The 20,505-nt window shown below is 46.2% G+C and overlaps 1 protein-coding gene across 1 annotated transcript in view; it reads right to left on the bottom strand.

The window, feature by feature from the left end:
- FRMD4B (FERM domain containing 4B) overlaps positions 1–20,505 on the bottom strand; it is a gene marked incomplete at its 5' end in the record, with an annotated part of 54,365 nt that overhangs the window by 28,691 nt on the left and 5,169 nt on the right. Inside the window, 2 exons of the mRNA XM_010018074.1 lie at positions 12,615–12,637; positions 13,629–13,685. Coding sequence (XP_010016376.1) covers positions 12,615–12,637; positions 13,629–13,685 — 80 coding nt within the window. The remainder of the gene's footprint in view (positions 1–12,614; positions 12,638–13,628; positions 13,686–20,505) is intronic.

Below are 20,505 nucleotides of genomic sequence, written 5' to 3' on the forward strand. Positions count from 1 at the left end.
ACTTTTCTATGTAAAGAATGTGCCAGTCTCATCCATCAGCATCCACCTCAACTTCTGCATCCAGGCTTTCCTTGAAGATGCTTTCCTGCTCCCAACCTCTGTTTTCATCAGGTTCTACTATGAGATTCCATCCAAGCTACGTTCTCCTCTTCCCTCAAAATCAGCACCCTGTGGACCAGAGCATAGAAACCCGCTCTGTGGGCACCACAGACCAAGCTCTGCAGCAAACCCCTGCCACGTTTCCGTCTCACACGGCAGATGTCACATGGAAGGCACAGTAAATGAAAGCTTTTTGTTCCTTGGTGAGCACAGACTAATCACTCTGCAAGCTTCTTCCCCAGCCCTTATAATGTGCCTTAACCCTGGCTAAGAGGGACCACCTCTGGGGACGAGGAAACAGTTCAATCAACAGCCTATTTATTCTTTCATGTCTTTGATGAAGTTGCCAAGAAGGGGGTCAATTAGCACAAGGAGCTGCTTGCCGGGCTGGCACTCTTCTGCCAGGAATATGCACTTTTCTTTGCACGCTGGCCAGCACCCAAGTGCCACAAAGGGGGACAGCTGGGTAGAGAATCAAGGTCTGTCCTCCCAACAAATACAGCCAATGCTCACAAAAGCCAAGGGGCTTTTATTCACCCCTTAAAAGCCTGGTTTTAAAGGATCAAAAGGCTGCAGGACATCTCAGCTTTCAGGGAGAAGGTAGATTATGAGGGGTTTGTAGGGACGCATGAAAATGCAGACAGAGCACACCCTCCTGAGGCCTCAGAAACCAGAACCAAATACCCTAAAGAAACAATCCCTGAGCAACCTGGCCTGATCTCACAACTGACTCCTCTTGAAGCAGAAGGTTTGGCCAGATGACCTCCTGAGATCCCTTCCAACTTCAATCATATACTCACAGGATAATTCATTATTAAAATACAAATTTCCTCCTGTTTTTAAGCCTGACTCCTAACTGCAGTGGCTGCTGTAGCAGTCAGGGCTGGCAGGGAAATACTTCAGAATAGGAAGGAAGCAATAACAAAATAGTTTATTTTCCAAACAAAAGGGCTGCTCCTCCAGATATAGATTCTAAGATTCACAAAATTAATAACTGGAGGTTTAATGCCGATCTTTAAACCCATATATGTAGAAACCGCATTAGCAGCAAACAACACATCACCTAGGCAAGGGCTCCAGCGCTAAGGAAGGTGATGCTGGAAGGTGAAGGTTGAGCTCCAGGAGAGGCGCTGGGTGGGGAGACAGGTGACTCCCAAGCTGCCACCACTACAGCCAGGTGGAGAAGTCGCAAGCTTTCTTTCACCAACCATTATGGGGCCAGAAGCCTCCCCATCACTGAGACTGCAGAGATGCCACAGATCCTGGCAGTGGCATCCTACATGCTCTGAAATGCCACCTTTTGCACTGTTTGTGGCTTCCAGCAGGGCTAGTTGTCTTCCCACTTGTTTTTTGGTTCCATCTCCTCTGGACATGGTTGAGTAGCAACATACTTTATCCTTATCAAATACCAAAATGAGAGCAGTAGTTAGGCTTGAGTGATGAGTAGCAGCTCACCAATACGTAAATGTCTACCACTGAATTTAAACTAAGCACCAGCCAGCCAGCACACCCACCTCCCCAACAAGGTTTGTGGGCTCCTAGCTGGGACATACACTGACCAAACAGCTCCAATCACGTCTGTGCCATGACACAAGGCATGTCCCACCAGCACTGACCCGGAACCACAGGCTCTGGTGCAGTTCGTTAGCAGGCAAGTGACAGCTTACAACAGAGCTGGACCTTCTCTGTTCTTGTGCCACCCCTACAAACCCTTCCAACTCATTGCAACAGCAGAGAATACAATTCTTTTACAAGGCCAAGTTGGCCCTTGGGACTTGCCTTCCTGAACGGACCCAACCTCAAAGTCTGAGGTTTAGATGTACCATCCCAATCATTTACATCTGGAAGGAGTCTATCAAAATGCACTTACAAGGCCTGAAAGTCTCTGAGAAACCACATGAAGGGGTTTTTTTTCCCCCCTGCATAATTGTAAAATAAAGCATGAAACAATCCTAGAAAAATGTAAAAGACTTGGGGAGAAACAAGGCACAGCTCCTTGCACGCTGGATGCCTTCAGACAGCGCAGGCTGGCACACGGCAGCACAGATCTGCTGACTGTATGCCTGAGGATTAGCATTTGGGATGATTCACGGCTTCAGGGATAATAAAAGCCTCAAATGGTCCTCCTCCTCCTTCCACAGGGTTCATTATCATTTCATCTACACCGAGGAGCCAAAGCACGTCTCCCCTTGACCTTCAGGATCACTTTCCCAAGCCCTCAGAGACCCAGCTGATCCCCAGAGGTGACAACTCCAGATAGCAGGAGCTACGGTTTGAATTATTACCTGTTCCTGTCTGTTTCACAACGACCACAAGACGATACAGAAATCACAGGGCAGACAGCCCCGGCTCCAGATGTCCAACCGTCTATGCTATCTATGAGGCAAACACACCAGTGTTATATCTGGCGTGTCCATGGTCAGTTCTCATCAGGGCAGGAGGAGGACTTGGCTGTCAGGTTGGAGAGGCCCACTTGCATTTAATCTGACCTCTGCTATGGAAGGGGCTTCTTGACTGGTGGTTCTTGGCATATTTTCAATGCATCGACTTAAATCGCCCACAGTCAATGGGAGTGAACTTTTTTTGGCAAAAGGTTTGTTTATTCCCCAGGAGGAGAATATAGGAAACTCTCAGCTCAAGTATTTTTCCAGTATGCAGACAGACCCTTTCCTTCCTATTCCACCCTCTAAATGGGAGTTTTATCTCCGGCAGATATCAAGCAGAACTTGAATTGATCTGGGCAATGTAACTGAAAATCTGCATCAGCCCCTCCTCCTGAGCATTCTTTGTACTGTCCATATTTAACTCTCTGTCCCAACATGAGCAAATGTTGGGCTAGATGCAGCATGCCCTGCTCATCAGTGCCAGCTCTATGGAGATGGAAGGGCAGCTTGTCTTCCAAATAACCAACAGCAGCATTTAACCGTGTATCATACTATGAATAGGAGTTCCCACATTTGAACACTCTCTAGCAGCAAAACAGGACCAATCCCACATGCTTCCTACAGCTGGTATTACAGTGAAATTTGAGGCATCTTGCTAAAATCCCACCAGAAATTTGGGAAGGAACCAAGCCAGACTACAGTGGCATGCTCTGCCTAAAGCATATTACTCAAAAGACATATTTACACTCGCAGAAAGTGCATCTCCACAGCTTATAGTTAAGTGGTACAACACCCCCTGCTAGGCAAAGATGCAGAGAGCTGTGCTAACTAGGACCATTTGTCAATGGCTGCCCAGGCTTTTCCCTGCACCCAATGTCACAAAAAGTTTATGCCTGTTACTAATGCAGGTGTGAGAATTTAGATTAACGAGATTATCATAAAGCATGAAGAGCAATAGACACACCCAGAGCAGCAAAAGCAATATATGGGAGTACAACAGAAAAGCTTATCAGCCCACATCTGTGTAAATCTTAACAACTTGATAAAGACAGGACTTCAGACAACTTTTAACTGACTAAGGCAATGGCAGGTGTGTCTGACTCTGCTGAACTGTGTGATAACACTTTATAAGGTAGGAATTTATCACTGGGTAAGTGCATTGTATGGTGATTCTCCTCTATTCTCAAAGTCTATTGACCCTCCATAAATACTTACTCTTGTGTTACAGGATCATTAGAATAAGTCACTCCTAGGTCTTTCCGAACGTTGCTATTTTGTATTTGGTTAATTCTTCAACTGAATATTAGGCACATCACAGGTAGTATTTAGAGCAGCCCTGGTGTTAGAAAATACCAACCAACCTCACTCATTAACTTGAAAGTTGTTTCATGAACACCTAAAAATCAACAGATGCTTCTAAGAATCGCATATGAAATAGAACAAGGTGTGGAACTTCCCAGTTAAAGGACGATACAATTATTACCATGCATCATGAAGATGCTTCAGAAACTTTCCATTAGGCTTTTTCTTCCTATTCTGTTCAAGATATTTAGAGCTAGCAAAATAAAAACACACAGAAACAGCACACAATTAGAACAGATGCTTGAAAGCTTGACAGTCTCAGGTGATGTTAGTAATGGTCTTGTTTCTTGAGAATAACCACTGAATTCCTTTGCTATGTGATTACAAGCAATGCTGTAACAATACATGAACATCCTGTGTTGCTGCCCTCCCCCCAGACTGGTCCTGAAGTGACTTTCTAAACTGACCAGACTTAGGGTAGCATCTCCAAGGTGCTCCCACTCTATCCATTCACAGATGAGAGCCAGCAGCACAGCCCATCACTCTGCAGCTATATTGCTGCACCAGCAGGTGCCTTTTCTGTGGGCTTTTGGTTTGTTCTAAAGTAGATGGAAGGGCAGAGCATGGCAACCTCACACTCCATGGCGGCTGCTCTGCCTTTCAAGGTACCACAACAGGCATGAGGAGGAAGCAGCAAGAAAACAGAAGGGGAAAAAAAACCGAGCAGGGTTAAAAGTGCAAGAGAAAACATGGGGGAAGGAAGATAGAGCAGGGAATATACAGGAAGAGTCTATGGATTTAGCAGCTTTTGAGTATGTTACAGCAGCAGGATCTTGGCAGCAGGATTTTGAAGTGTGCTCTCTGACAAATCCCCTTTTGTGACAAATGCCAGACGTTTCCCATCATTTCCCAACCTTCTAGTTTATGGTCTGGTGGCACACTCAAGAAAGTTATTTTTCTACTGAAGGAAGACTAGGATGCAGAAAGGCCATGAACAAAAGGCTCCCACTGGCACAGGACAACCAGAGCTAAACCTTAACCCCCAGCCAGCAGGGAGCTTTGCCTGGGGCAGGACTGTAAAGTCTGCCACTTGAATACCAGGTAGGAACCGCCTGCTCAGAAAGGTATTTGAAGGAGCATTTCTAAGAGCTTTCCAAACCCTGTAAGTGAAAAGGACCATGATAAGCAGTGCAGATGGCTTTTTCAACACCAGACTTGTTGTGCATCTATACTGCAGCTATGCAGTGGGTTTCGCGCACTGTGCTTTAGTCTCACAGCTCAAGAGAAACGCACCAAACACACAGTGAGGCTGGGGCTGGACAACCCTTCCCCACACTTAGCATAAGCTGGACCACAGCTCTGGACCCCCATACCTGACCTCCAGCTCCAGCCCTGCTCCTTTAGGCCAATTTCTCTCCTTCCCAAGCCCTGCCTGACTCGCAGAAAAAAGTACCTACTGATCTCACAGGAGTTTGGTGACCCTACTCGTTGGCTTTTGGAAGATGGACCAAGAGCACCAAGGAGAAAGAAACGTTTCTCCTATCAGCTATATGCATACACCTCTACCTTAGGACATAGGAACCAGACAAGTAAGAACGTGATCTGCTCCCAGAGCCACCTTGGCAGATGAGGCACTCTTCCTACTTCTATTTTGCAGAAGAGAAGCAGAGTGCTAAGCAGCTCTCCACAGCTAGTGAAAATCTGCAACCTGAACATGCCCTAAATTCTCAGGTGTTCTTCTACAGTTCTTGATGTGAAATACAAATATTCTGACAATAAAACCCTTTGGTCCTTGAACAATGCCCCTACCACTAGTGATGGCTTACAGTCCCACGGACCTGGTACAGTACATCCACATTTATAGAGCTGCTCAACCATACCAACAGCATGTATTAGCAGTGCTTCTCTATCAGACCAGACAGGAAGCAGAACAGCTCTGCTTTACCTGGGGATTTACTGCAGAGCAAAAGAGGACTATTCATAGTTGATACAATGCTTAAAGGGTCCCAAACCCTTCCTCACAACAGCAGGTTGTTATTTCTAACATTCAAGCTTTTTCCTGTTCACACAGAAGTCAGCTTAGCCATATTAGTTGTGGGGTTTAGCCTGTCTGAGTACAGCAACAGAGTTTAAAGCTTGTTATCACAGCGCTGTGTGCTGATACAGACAGACATGGAACCACAAGAAAAGTAAATTATCCAAATAACGATAAAGACTTGACAAATCTGCAAAAGCAAAAAAGCTGAGGCTGAAAAGCTGTCGTTCCATTTCCTCAAAGCACAAAACACCCCCCACGTGATAGATCCCAACCACCACGGGAAGGAAAAACAAGAGAGATTTATTTTTGCTTTTTCAAGCAAGGATCTTGTTTGGAGACAGAGCAGAGCCCAAATTCCCGCTTGCCGCTGACAGAGTGGGACTGGAGGAACTTTCTGTGCACCTCACGAAGTTTCCCAGATATTCAGCAGAAAGGAGGTGAATACATTATGATACAAAAGTCATGAAATAGAATTTTGCAACAGGAAAAGGCAATGTGTTTTAATGCTGAACCTGTGCTTGAGGGTATGCCTAGGGACAGGGGAGAGAGCATCTTTTTCCTAAGGCTGTGGATGCCATGATGCTACTCTAAGCATAACAGCTACAATAGAAATACAGCTCTGACTTGTTCCTTGCATGGGAGATGATAGATTTTCTGGCACCATGCTTGCCTTGTTTCTCATCTGCTTTGGATGCAGAGCACACACAAAAGCCCTCCTTAGGTGGCTGGGTTGTACCCGTTCTAGCACTCTCGCTCTGAGTTAACAGTTCCTCAAAGGAAAAGAAAACCAAAGAAATTACAACACCATGGAGGGACAATTGAAAAGGACTAAACACAACAAGCCCTTTGCTGCCCCTCAGTAAACTGCATGAACATCAGGCATATGAAATCTAAAATGTGTGTTCCTTACTGAACTGCCATAATTATATGTAAATAGTAAGTTACATTGCAAATATACAAACAGTAAATCCCATGAGATCAGATTATTAAATTAATGAAAACACCCTTTTTCTTCTCTTCGTCTAATCCTTTTTGCTCATTTCACCCACAGTGCTGCCACCTAATTCAGCCTAATTCATGTGCTACATAACAAGAATACTATATGAATTCCCTGAGAGCTCCTACAGAACTGCTTTAAAATAGGAAATAATAAAAAAATCATTAAAATTACATCACTGCAGAGACTGTAGATGCTTCCGTCTGCCTTGAACTGTATGAATCTACACATGGCACCAGTAGGAAACAACCCTCTTGCTGTTAAATTCTAGCAGAAAATTAGGGTCCTACCTACATCTTTTTTTGTCATTGTACCTGGTTTACACAACGAATTTCCACTTTTTATTCAAAAATAAAACACCAGGAGAGAACATTTTCGTCTCACAACTGCTACGCAAGTGCACAGGCAGATAGAGCACAGCAGCGCTCTGCCCCTGGGTTCATTGGATGAACCTAAATTAAGTGAAATAAATAATCAACCCCCTCAGCAAACAGGCTCTAAGTTAAGAATCCTTGCTCGCCTTGTCTCAAATTAGCTGTTCATTGCAAAAGAGCGAGCTCAGAAAAGCACACAGTTCGGTTTGACTGAGGCAGAGTTAATGGTTCACGAGCAAGTGCCTAGAAAGGTATTTAAAGAAAAAGTGTGCAGAGTGGCAGCTGAGATAAAATACACAATGACTCACTTGGCAAACAAGAACCATGGAGCACAAGGAGCACAACAGCAGCGCCAGCGCTGAGCACTGATTTACAGCAGGGCAGACACAGCCCACACGGAGCGGTGGGTCATGCTAGAGAAAGCCTCTGTAAATAGCATTTACAGAGCACTCTTGCATGGAAAGGAGAAAGAAAATCAAAAACTAAACCACAGTGCTGCTTCTGGCAGGCACCTGGTGGATGACCCGAGGGAATCCTGTGGTGACCCACCACCTCTTTTGTATCACCCACCGATATATGTGGAAGGAAATCCTCGAGGGCTAAAAAAGCATCCAGACTGTGCTCAGGTCTTTTGCCTCTGCTTGAGGCCAGTGTGGTTGTTTCCTTGTAACTCATCCCCAGTCCCAATGACCCTGGAAAAGAGCTTCCAGTGAATGGTTCACAACAGCATTCCTTCCTCCAGCCTAACAGGGGCAGGTCCATGGAGCAAAAACGTTTGTGCTGGGGAGCCGTCACACGTGCTGTACCCATCTCAGAGCTTTCTTTAGGCCAGCTCTAATCTGGCCCCACAGCCTGCGTGCCTGTTAGTGGCTGGCACATGCGAGGTGGGCTCCATTCCAGCCGCATGGACACACCTTGAGCCCTCCGAGAGTTCTCCAGGACGCAAACCTGAGGAAGGGCAGTAGGAACATTTGAGCAGAACAAGTTTGGGAGATTTGGTCCAGATTTGCGTTTCTGCTCCAACCCCGGTCCTGGACATGGCCACACCTGGAGTTTTAGTCATATGAACCTGGTGAGACTTCCAAAAACAGGCTGGACCAGCTGCCTCCAACACATCTCAGGTGTGTCCTATTGCTGAAGCTACCTTAATCTTGGGGTATGCAGAACCCTGAGCAGGTGCTTTGCTATCGGACAATCATTGACCTCTTTCAAGTGGCTATTTTATAGCCTTGCCCACATTATCCTTTTCACATTCTGTTCTACCAAAAGATTTTTCCAGTTTATCTGGTAAAATAATCATCTTCCCAAGTAAAAAAACTATCCAAAAATCCACTCTTAATTAGGAGCAAATTGTTAACTTAAGGTCCCTTCCAATCCTAACTATTCTATGATTCTAGAATACCAGTTTTCTGCACCTAGACCAAACACTTCATTTTCTCCTCAGTAAAGCTTTTAAATACAGCAGTTTCTGAGCCAATTACTCCATAGCTGCCGTTTGCAGGAGTATCTTTCACACAAACCTTTTCCTTTCACAAACCATGTTTATCACCCACACAGTGATAAACCCTGGTGCCTCGCACATGTCAGCTATCAGGAATTCATTATTTTGTCTGTGTTATGTTATACCAGTCCGGAGTTATCTTTGCAGCCCACAGGCCAGAATCAAAACCGAATGCGTCAGCTATTTAAAGAAAATAGAAGCCCTCCTCCAACAATTTAATTAACTTTCGGGGAGCATGGCTGGGTTTCAGTCCTGGGAATGTTACTGGGGAAAACACGATCCAAGATTATCAGTCAGAAAATACACTTTTCCATAGCTAACCTGATTTTAATAGATGTTTTTCTAACACTAGAAGGTCAGCATTTGGGCATCTCAGTTATAAACTCTCATCAAGCCATGAAGAAAAATAGTACTATATACTATTGTACAGCATTTTGAGGGCAGTTACTTAGCCTGTAAACTCAATACAGCTAAATCATTCATTTCCCAAAAAGACAACACTTTACATGTTGCATATTTACTCAAGGAATAATTACCAGACTGATCTGTTCTTTTGCCTGCCAAGACATTAGGTTTCTTTAAAATTCAAATCAAATACCTAAGATAAGTAGAATATGGATTTTTTTCCCCCAAATCTTCCTCATGCCAAAAGCTGCAACTTCTCTTCTGTAAAACACTTAAACAGAGGTATGAAACTCCAAGATTTTGTGAAACCAGGCTTGGAGCTTTTTCCATTTCATTTGCAAACATGAAAGTGGGGGAGTGCAATTAACTAATTCAGAGTTTCAAAACTCCTATTAATGACTAATACTTTGCTTGCGGTTCTTATTACAGGAGCTAGAAAAAAACTGATGGGAATTCAGTTTAAACAGAGCAGCTGTCAACTGGAAGCCCTGAATGAGTCACAAAAAGAAAACATGAGCAAAGCCTTACATCCCTTCTCTCGAGGAAAATGTGCCCAGCCATTGCATGGGAAGGCAGAGGGCCAGGGATCTGCAGCATCCCAAACCTGCTGGGACATCAGAGCTGCAAGACTCAGGAGGAACAGCCCCGACACTGTCCCATGTAAGGGGGGGAATGGCTCATGGAGCACCCCTGCAACACACTTTTCATCACACACAGGGGGGCAACTACTTTGGCTGGGATCATCAGTTCGAACAGGAAAAGGAACTGGGTGTGCAGTGAGCTACGCTGATTGTGGTCCACTGCCACCTTTGTTAATCATTCCTTCTGCAGCCCACAGTCATTTTAGGCTGCCTTTGGGAAACCAGAGCTGTCCAAAAGAGGCTCACATGCAATGGACACGCTGCCAGCGCAACTCTGAAGCATGTACTTAAGCCTTATCTAGATGTCTTAAAAGCCAGGTTCCTCTTAAAGTAGGACTTGGGTGGTTTATCTTACATAAAGCCACTCTCCAAACGAGAAGGCGCATACCCTTGTCCTAACAGCCCAGCTCAGGGCGCTGGGGTCCTATTGCAAACCACCTGCAATGGCCAAACCACAAAGACCCTGATATTTTCATGCTGTCAGTGCTACCAGACTGCACAGCCCCTCCAGAGCGACCTTTGTGGTGTAGAAATCACAAGTTTTTACTTTCTCTGAGCGCCACAATGTCAGGTTTGCTCCCTGAAAATAAACAGGTTTCAAAAGAATGCTGCATGGGTATGGGAGGGTGGCTCTCAGGAGATTGCTGCTCTGCCATGAAGATGTTATCTGAGTTTGAGCAGTGGATTAGGAAAGGGGTTACTGCAGAGCTGCAGGAGTTAGAAGCGTTTGGACTTTGGTACGGATCTGCCTGCTCCCTGCTAAAGTTAGGGGAATCCACGCAGTGATCCCACTGCGTGATGTGTCCCCATGGAAAAGCTCCCTACGGCATGTATGAGAAATCAGCCAGAGATCACCAGTTGTGCCTGGACTGGCCCATTTTTCACTTCCAGAAAGCTAATCTCTAGGACTTCAGGCAATTCCTGTATTTACCCATGCGCATTCAGCACTAATTCAATATAAAGGAATATTAACTGGTGAGTTCTCACGTACGCAGGAATGGTGCAAGCGCCACATTCCAGAACATGATTCAAAGTAGAACAGCCAAATGACAGCGAACAAAGCACTGCAAATGGAGGCAACGTACTGCACAAGCAGCACCGCTGCAAGGATGTATTCCTGGTATCGCAGCAAGTTTGGCAGGGGAGGCCAGTCCTGCAGTATCTTTGTGAAGATATGCTGGTAATTAAGCTAGTGCTTTATCAGCAGTGGCCCAAAGGACCACTTGTGATATGTAAAATGAAATTCCTTCGCTTTTGGTGTACTCGCTGGGCCTGAGACAGCTGGCCCGGCTCATTTGCTGTAGAGCAGAACATATGTTCTGTTTAACAGAGGAAACAATTGCTGCAGCTATTTTCATGCAACTGTTAGAGGAAGAGCTGCACTTGGAAACCACTCATACTAGAATGTTCTTCCCTCCAATTCTCTACAAATACTTTTAACCATGGGCAATCCACTCCTTGCAATGTTTCTGTGGAGGTGTGGAAGATAACCACAGACTCAGTTCTTGGCCATGAGAAGCAATGCTTACAAACCTACTTATGGCAAATAAGGAGTCAACGTTAAGTTTAAACCACACAAGGAAGGTTTTCACCACAAAGGTAGTTTTTAACCTTAACCCCTTTCCTTGATGATTGAGAGCACATGCCACCAGCAACTACAGCTTAAGTTAACTCCTGTCAAGTGAACAGTGGTTCTCTAGTTAACTGTACCTAAACTGAGTTAAGCTTAGGGTGTCCCTGTGAGATCAGGCAAGGTAAGTTATCTTCCTCGAGGAAAGAAAATGCAACACACTGTGGCTATAAGCAATATACTATGGGTCACAGAACAGGTATACAACATGAATAGGAACAGAAATTGTACAGCCAGCCCATCCAGTTGATCTCAGTCACAAGGACATCGTTTCCTCTCTGCAGGCACGACAGCACACCAACAAAAAGGAAAAGGAAGTTGTGATGGACTTCGCAGACCATGTCCTTCCGTGAAGAAGGTGCTGGTGTTTGGAGAAGAAGGGGTCTTGGTCAGCAGCACTTAACAACTGCACGCTGAAGGAAGCAGTGCATGCCACTTTGGCAGTCAGACGTGACTTGCCCCCTGCATTTGTGCACACAGTTCCTCACTGACTGTTTTCAAAGCCTGTCTCGTAAAAGCTGTTGTAGCTAAAGCGTAAAACACTCCTCTCTTCCCGTATGGAAACTCAGCAAGTAGTAAAACATTAACACGACCAAAACCAACCTTCTGAATTTCTATTTGCTTAGTGAGCTGTTTCTAATCGAAGGTCTTTTGCCCTGGCTCTAACAGGTCCGAGTGTGACCCCACGTCCTCCGCATGGCCAGTTACTGTAACCAGTGCATGGTAAGAAGTGATCTCCAAGGGCAAGCCTGGTCTGATGATGCAGCTTTAGACAGCTAAAGCCCAGCACCCGTGTCACACACCAGCTACAACACAACTGTTGGTCCAAGTGCGGGAGGGAAGGGAGAGGCTCTGCGGGGCAGCTGCACAAGAAAGCGGCTCATTGATCTCCAGCACGGGCAGCTGACGGGCTCGATGTCTCTGCACGTGCCGCTACTGAACGGGCAGGGTCACACACATGGACCCAAGCCACGGCACAAGGGAAACATGGGAGCTTTCTCCCCATCCCGTGTTCAGGAAGCGGAGCAAAGCGGGATGGCCTGAAAAGCTGTTTTGACTCAGAGCCTGCTCACAAAAGGCATTACTCACCCAGATTTTATCCAGCCCAGCAGTGCATTTCACTTTCTTCATCCACTGCTCACAGCTGGACTTTACCCCTAGTTTTGATTGTTTGCAATACAATGCCAACACAGAAAAACACATCCATCAAGCACACTGGTATTAGAAAGGAAAATGTTATTACCTGGAATAGTCTCCTTTAGCTTCCTACAATTGAAAAACAGTGACAGAGTTAAAACAGGAGCTCTTCAAAAGTCCTCGATTTTCCCAGCATTGTTCACTTCCCCACTCCCACAGCTCCAGAGCCAGATCCTGACCCCAGTTACATGCAATGCAAATCATGGCGCCTGCCTGCATGCATTCAGGAACAGAACTTGGCCCTTTATGCTTCCAGCTGTAGATAATCCACCTACACCATAAATAAAACCATTTCCAAAAGGGGGATGACTTTCACACTGCAAATCAAATCTTGTTTTTACTGCACAAGAAGTGAAATACAATTCTCTCTCTGGCCGACCGCATCCAGCTGAAAGTTGGCTTTACAGGCAGGTCAGCAGTTGAGAGGAATTGTGTTCACTTGAGATGGAAACAACAGTGCAGGCAGATGGAGCCGCTGCAGCTTTGCTGTGACACTCTGTCACTGAGAATGCAATGGGAAAAAAATCCTCAACATTTTAAAGGTAGAGTTTTATTTCATAGAAAATGGTAAATAACCAGAGTGTAAGTCTAAATACAAGAAAATTTTATTAAGGAGAACAAAACCTGACATTGCATATTTCAACATTAACAGAGGTATCAAAACCATATGCTCTAGAAATATTCACAAGCATAATCAGCAAATTTAGCTACTCCTCCTCCCAGATCTGCAGAGCATAAATTAGAGTAAGTCATAAATTGGATGTAAACCTGCCCAAATACACAGCTTCCCTTAGTGAGTTGTTCCTCTTTCCTCTCTCAGTTTCAAAGCCCTCAAATAAATATTTCTCTCACTTGTCCGTGAGAAAAACACTTCCCAAGTTTTCTATCTTTCCTTCCCCTTTTCCCACCCCTCTCTCCAGCTGCAGACTCTAAAAAACGCTGCATGTGCTTGTCTTTATATTGAGAGAGGACAAAAAGAGAAGCAGAACAACACATCCGAGCTAAACCAAGCCCAAGCCACAGGTGCCCGGCGGTGAACCGCATGGGAAGAGGCGCTTACCTGCAACACCAGCGCTGCCAACTTGAAGACGGTCTCGCTTTCCACTTCAATCTGCCCCTGTGCAGGGAGAGAGCAGGACATGAGCGCAGCGCGCCCCGCCTCGCCACACACCCGCTCCGCCCCGCTGCGGGGAGGGACCGGAGCGCTGCCCGGGGATAGCGAGTTCCAAGGGGCCGGGGACCTTCCTGTGCCCCCAGGGCTGCGCTCCCCTAGTGCGAGCACGTCCTCCCCCCGCAAAGCCTCGCCCCTTCCTCCCCCTCTGCACAGATCCTTTACTGCGCTTCACCAGACACTGCTTTGCGTTATTGCATCTGACCGGGACTTTTGACAAGGGCATGTAGGGGCAGGATGAGGGGAAACGGGTCTGAACTGACAGAGGAGAGATTTAGATTAGACATGAGGCAGAAGCTCTTCCCTGTGAGGGTGCTGAGGTGCTGGCACAGGGTGCCCAGAGAAGCTGTGACTGCCCCATCCCTGGCAGTGTTCAAGGCCAGGTTGGATGGGACTTGGAGCAACCTGCTCTAGTGGAAGGGGTCCCTACCACCTGTGGCAGGAGGTTGGGACTGAATGAGCTTTAAGGTCCCTCCCAACCCAAACCAGTCGATGATTCTATGAGTGTGCACACCTCGTTAGGGACCAAATCGTGCATGCTGCAAAAACACATGAAAAACTTGCCACAAAACAGGGTTGAACGATTGTCATGACTTGAACCATACCGGCTCTTGAGGAAAGGGAGCACAGTTCCATGATGCTAGATCAATAACACTTATCAATCACAAGGATAGCATAACTAAGCTTCCTTTGGCCCATGGCGCCTGGATCTTACAACCTCCAGTTCTGGCAAGTACACTGCAGTGTTCAGAAAACCTTATAGACCCCCATGCTGGAAACTTCCTCTGTGTTGACCCTACTCCCAAGCCAGACCCATGCTGGCAGCACTATGCTTTTGCTGACTTAAGCAGTGTGCAGCTGATAAATGCCAAAACATCAAAACTACACAAGAATCCTTTTTTTCCTGCTTACAAGGTTAAGTGCAGTCTTTCGAAGTTAGCTTCTTGTAAGCAAAAGCCCTGGTCTTGGTTTTATACTGGCACCAGCAGTAACACTGGAAAAGTAAATAAGATGCCCTTACAGTTGGGTTATCAAAGCTACTGCATCCTGCAGACTGTGTACGAAAGACAAAACTGAGACCATGAACAAGTCCATAAATAGAGATTTATTGTTTCTTATTGACCTTCTGCAAGTGAAGATAGTAGACACGAGATGCTTGCCTTGTGCGACCAAGAGCCCAACACATCCTCTGTCCCCAGTTGGTTGAATGAGGGGACAAAGCAGACTGAAAGCTGAAACATTGCCAAACCCAGGGCAGCAGGAAGATCTACAGAATTACATACAGACACAGGGAAATGACATCTCAAAATACATAAGGCACATCTGGAGCTGAGCTGATTTGCCACAGCTGCAGGTCTGGCACACAGAGACTAAATCCAAAAGTGAAAAACAAATAATTCAATTTCCATAGAAAGAGAGAGGGTTTTTGCCAGCTTTGTCAATAGAGCATTCTGGCAGCAGCACTCCCCCAAGCTGCGCCACAACAGCAGACCAAGAGGAATTTCCCTTTCCCAACAGGTGTGGCAACAGTTATGCAGAAGTAGCCTCCAAAGCATTCCCAGACATATTTTATTAGAAGAGGAGGAGCACATCACAAGTCAGGAGGAAAAGAAAAAGCTTCAAGTTCATCCTTCCTTCCGATCTCTTTCATGTTGATGCTTAAGAAAAAAGGCAAAGATTATAGCCCAGAAACTCTTCACATAGGTGCAATTTTAAGGCACTTTGTTACTTCCAGGTCTGTATCAGGTTAGTCTTTGTCATGCACATCTGAGCTGCCTTTCTTTAAGCTTAAATTGCATCTGCTCAAACAGCCTCTGAGGCCAACTGTGGCAGTGGCAGGATTACAGAGATGTCATCTCAGCACTGCGCTCTCCTGCTCAATAGCTCAGCAAAGCTGTCCCTGGACCACAATATTGGGCAAAACAGGGTCAAAAGGGACCTTAAACTCATCACTGGGGCCCCTGCCCCAATTCCAAAGTTGGAATCAGCTGCATGTGGCTCATCACCTTTTAAGCATGCAAGAAACTCATCAAGATTTAACTTCCTCTGTTGCTGGCTCTAATAAAAACTCAGCAGCACTCTGTGAGCTACTGCATCAGTCAGTCCCTGCTGACCCATAGCAATGCTGCTGCTGGCATTACAGGGGTGTTTGGGACTTACTAACCAAGCACCTCTTCACTTTTCATCTTCAAAGAACCTCACAGCCATTAACTAATTAGCAATAGCAATTATGAGGCTGCTCTTATGTGTATTTACTTGGTCCTAAATACGAGCATTAAGGAACTCTGGCCACTTTACTAGTCTGCTATTGCATGGCCACAAATGTTAAAAGTGATCCCACAAACCACTTCATTTAGGGTTTTAGGAGACTGAACAGGCTGAAAGGCACTGCCTTCTGCAGGTGATGAAAGTCTCAGCCTTTGCTTTCATAGCGAGGGTTTTGCTGTGCTGATGTCTTCAGTTTTGAATGCATTTGGTTAGAAGCTGCATTGAGGAGTGAACAGGCAAGACTGACCTCTCTCAAACAAGATGCTGAAGGCATCTTGACCAGAGCAAAGGGGACAAACAGGACACTCCAGGTTGAAGGCTGCCACCATGGCTCTCCAGCTACTGCAAACCTCAGAACGGGGTGGACCAGCCCTAATTATCATCACATATAGCCATACCAGAGCAGTGGCAGGAGACTAGGGCCAATCTAAGGGAGGCTCTGCACCAAAAACCCTCCAAAGAGCAATCAGGAGAACCCCTACCCTTTCAAGGGACTAAAAATCAAAGAAAAGGGTACAGGAAGGCAAAGGGACTGCCCTATGGTCATACAGTAGCTAAGCAGCAGCACAAGGATTTGAAGCAAGGGATCCCAAAGCCCAGCTCAGCCTTTATCTAACAGACTAATGCTATACAAGTGACAGCCTCTTGGACAATTCCCTGAGCCTAGAATTATTTACCATCATAATATAAAATCACTTGCCATCTGGTCCCCCAATTGCTATAATGTAATCCATCCCTGCCCTGGCCTGTCAGGGAGTTTGGACAGCCCTTAGCTTGACACGAATCCATATAGCGACACATGTCACTCAGGAGCACAAAACTGCAACTCTTCCCACTCACTCAGGCAGTGTTTTGATTTTATAAGCATCTTTCAGCCCTGAGGCTGTTGGATGAGGGGGGAGGGTGTGTGTGTTCTGCTTTAGCATCGCTTTAACAAGGTCAGATTTCAAAAATAGATGGGCAAAAGGGCTGTTAAAAGATTCATTTGAAATGCCTGCAATTGGCAGGGTAATTTAAGCAGAGACTTCATTGAGGGTGGGAGCCCTGGGAGCCAGGGCAGCAAGTGCTCTCACACGGCTGTGTTGAAGATGAAGATGGAAGGCTTTCCTAGATTTATCCCAAGTGGAAACAAGGTCACCAGCATGAGGTTAAGTAGATGGATGTCATTCTGATAATGGAATCGGAGACTTCTACATTTGAGATGTAAATAAGTTTAAACAGACCAGTGGGTGCAGCTCCAGGGAGAGGATAAGACTGATATTGCTCAATTAGAGTTTGTACAGGGGCCAATCATTTTAACCAGCGAGACAGATCCAGCCCGTCATGTAGCTCTCCTAAAGGCCACTGGCTTATCTGAACACTGCATTTGGTCCAGTGCATTCAGGTGGTGGCTTTTGTCATCCTGACAAACATCATAGTAATAAAAGGTTGTAGCAGATGTCCAAACCAGGTGGCAATTACTGTAGAGCAGGAATAGTAAAGATCAACCCCTACCTTCAGTGCCTATGGGCAGAATTTAGTCCCCGATTCAGATAGGAGTCAGACACAGACTTATGAATGCGATAAAAATCACAAGCTTGGTCATGAATAGAGCAGTGAACCCTCATTAGATGCAGCAACAGCACTAGAATTTACTGTCATAAAGATACAAGTCTGAAATCCTAGGAAGGCACAGATCAAGAATAATGATAACGAGCATTGACTGTGCTAAGCAAATCTTTGGACTGTAAACTCACATTAAAGCAGATTAAAATACAAGCAACACATAGAAATTGTCATCTTTAACTCTTTAGAGACAGAGCAAGACATGAAAACATAAATGGTTTGTACAAACCATGTGTAACCTCCAGAGGTTAGAGTCTGACAACATAAATGTTTCACCTGAAGATTTGAGACTTGCGATGCTACACACCTCTTCCCTCCAACCCTTTAAAAATGTATATTAACCAAAGACACCCCCAAACACATGCGCACACACGATGATTGAATAGCCTCAAGACAGCCACAATCCTGAGTATAATTATGCACTGAAAGGTGATTAAAAAGATGAGAGAAAGAAGGGTGCAATTAGGCAGAGGGAAAGAAAGGACCCAATGTCTACAAGGTGATCAAACCGAGGGAGGCAATTAGTTGGGTGTGGACCCAGCACAAGTGAACAAAATGATGCCAGCCCCTGCGCCCTTACCTAGCACCACTCTGCCTTCCCCCATGGGACCCAGCATCCCCGTGTTGCATCCTGACAGCCAGAGGATGTGAAGGCAGGTCCCCGCAGTGCAGAAAGCTCCACAGCTTTCCAGCATCTAAGGGCTCTCTGGGAGCAGAGGCTGTAGCGAGGCGGCCTGAGCTCCTGGGGCAGGGAGTGGTTGTCAGCCACAACCTGTTACACGGTGCAGGCTGAGCAGCGCAGAGGAACTAGGTCAGGCAAATGTGGCATCTCGCTCTGTCAGTGTGGCTGCGCTGGGTAATTACATCAAGGAGCAAGTAATGGCAGCAAACAACCCTCCAACTTGGAAGTGCCAGTCCTGATTACTGGCATTCACACCTACATTGCAATCCTGGTGGTGTCACCTGCTGTTTGCAGTGGGCACGCCATCCCATTCCCTTCCTCAGTGGAAGCTCCAGACTTTGCTGAGCATCTCAACTAGGACCAGTTTCCCAAGGACAGAAACACTGGGTTGGGAAAAAGCACAGCAAAGCAAATGTACGTCTTCAGCATGTTAGGGAGGTAGAGCAAAGCACAAAGCCAGCAGGAGATGCAGAATACAAGCTGATAAAGGAGCAAATTAAAGGCTGGTCCTTCTGACCCTCCTCAAAAGGGCACTTAGGATTTCTACTTGTGCTGCATTTACCCCATGGGGGACTACAGCCTGAATAGCTCAGGAGGTCTCACAGCTGCTTCACTGAATTTAGATGGTCCATGATGTCTTTCATTTCATCTATTGAACCCCACAGCCCGTCCTACTCAACAAAAGAGACCACAGCCTGAGAACAAGCACAGCTCAGTACACGCACAGCAGCTCTCTCCCTGTAGAATCTGCTGCTTCCCACCTCAACAGCTCTGGTCAACCCAGCAAAAAAAAAACCTGGTAGTGCCTCATGGTAAGGAGCAGCTTCAGGTTTCTGTTATACTCTCTATTTTGCTGTCTCTGCCAGCCACCCTCATCCATCTCCCTTGTTTGCATTTTGTGCCTCAGCCAACGCTTAGATGAAACTCCAGGGACAGCAGCAGCTGCTCCAGGACTTGTCGGCACAGTTCAGTGCAACAGGAACGCATTTAGTGCTGCTTTTTTTTGCATTAATATAAGAGTAAAAGCAGAAAATGGAGGAAAGACATAAAGACTTCCTTGTTCGCAAGCCAGGCTATATGGCAAGCGTCATTAGACTTAACATATAATCACAGCCTTTTGCTTTCCTGCTCCAGCAGCGTGGTGAGATACCCAACACAAACCAACAAAAGTGGCTGAGCTGTCACAGCATCTTTACCCTGTGGCCAGGAGATCAAAGGTGCAAAACTCTCCATTGCAATTAATGCCAGTAGTTAGACCTGGTAGGAAGTTACTACACTGAGAGTTGCCAGGTACGAAACTTTGGCTGCAGACCAACTGAACCTTCACATGCAATGGACCAACCCAGCTAGGACACAACCTACACCTCCCCTGGCAAGAGCCTTAACAGGTCCCTGGAGCACCATCACCTTTACAACGGGCAGCCTTGGACCAACCTCAGCAGCGCTGTGGAGTCCCTTGACTATATCCAAACCATGGCCAAGTCCTCCCCAAGCCACCAGCACAGTCCCATGTGAGGTCTCATGGGGTAATGAGTAGGGGGGCCCATGGAGATCTGCCAGTTTACATCAGCACGGGGGTCCTGCCTCCTCCTCCTGTCACATTTTATTCACAGGCATCACCATGCTCCATTCTTCTCATCTGCTGACATGCTGCTGGTGGGGTTTGGGCCATGAAGGTGACTGTCAGCACTCATGGAAGTTAACAGCCCTGAAGGTGCAGAAAGCCAACCAGTCCTGCTGATCCTCATCCTGAGCTTTACACGTGTCATCTCTGGGAGCAGAACAGCGGATACAGGCAATGGACAGAGCATGTTTAATAGCCTTGGCTAGGATCAGACTACGCTGTGTTAGGAGGCTGCATGGGAACGCTCCCCTCTCTCTCGGGATGGGGGAGAATTGGGAAATCTCTGTTATAAAACTTTCGAGAGCTCTCTGATATATGACCACTTTGCTCTCCATGAGCTGGAATCCAGCCAGGCTTTATGCTCACACCAGGGGTCTGTTTCAACAGCTCTTCTTGGTAAGCACTGGTCTCCAGGCTGCCAAGTGCTCACAAGCATTGCTGTTCATGAAGCTATGGTAGTTACAGACTCCTCTGAAAACTTCCCTTTCCTTTAACTTCTTTTTCACTTTTTAAAGCAATTCTTACAAGTCCTTGGAACAAATGGGAAATAAATACCCCCCCCAACACCCAAATATAGAGAGGAAAAG

Source organism: Nestor notabilis, unplaced genomic scaffold (assembly GCF_000696875.1).
Source record: "Nestor notabilis isolate BGI_N333 unplaced genomic scaffold, ASM69687v1 scaffold4947, whole genome shotgun sequence".
In the NCBI taxonomy this organism is placed as follows: domain Eukaryota; kingdom Metazoa; phylum Chordata; class Aves; order Psittaciformes; family Psittacidae; genus Nestor; species Nestor notabilis.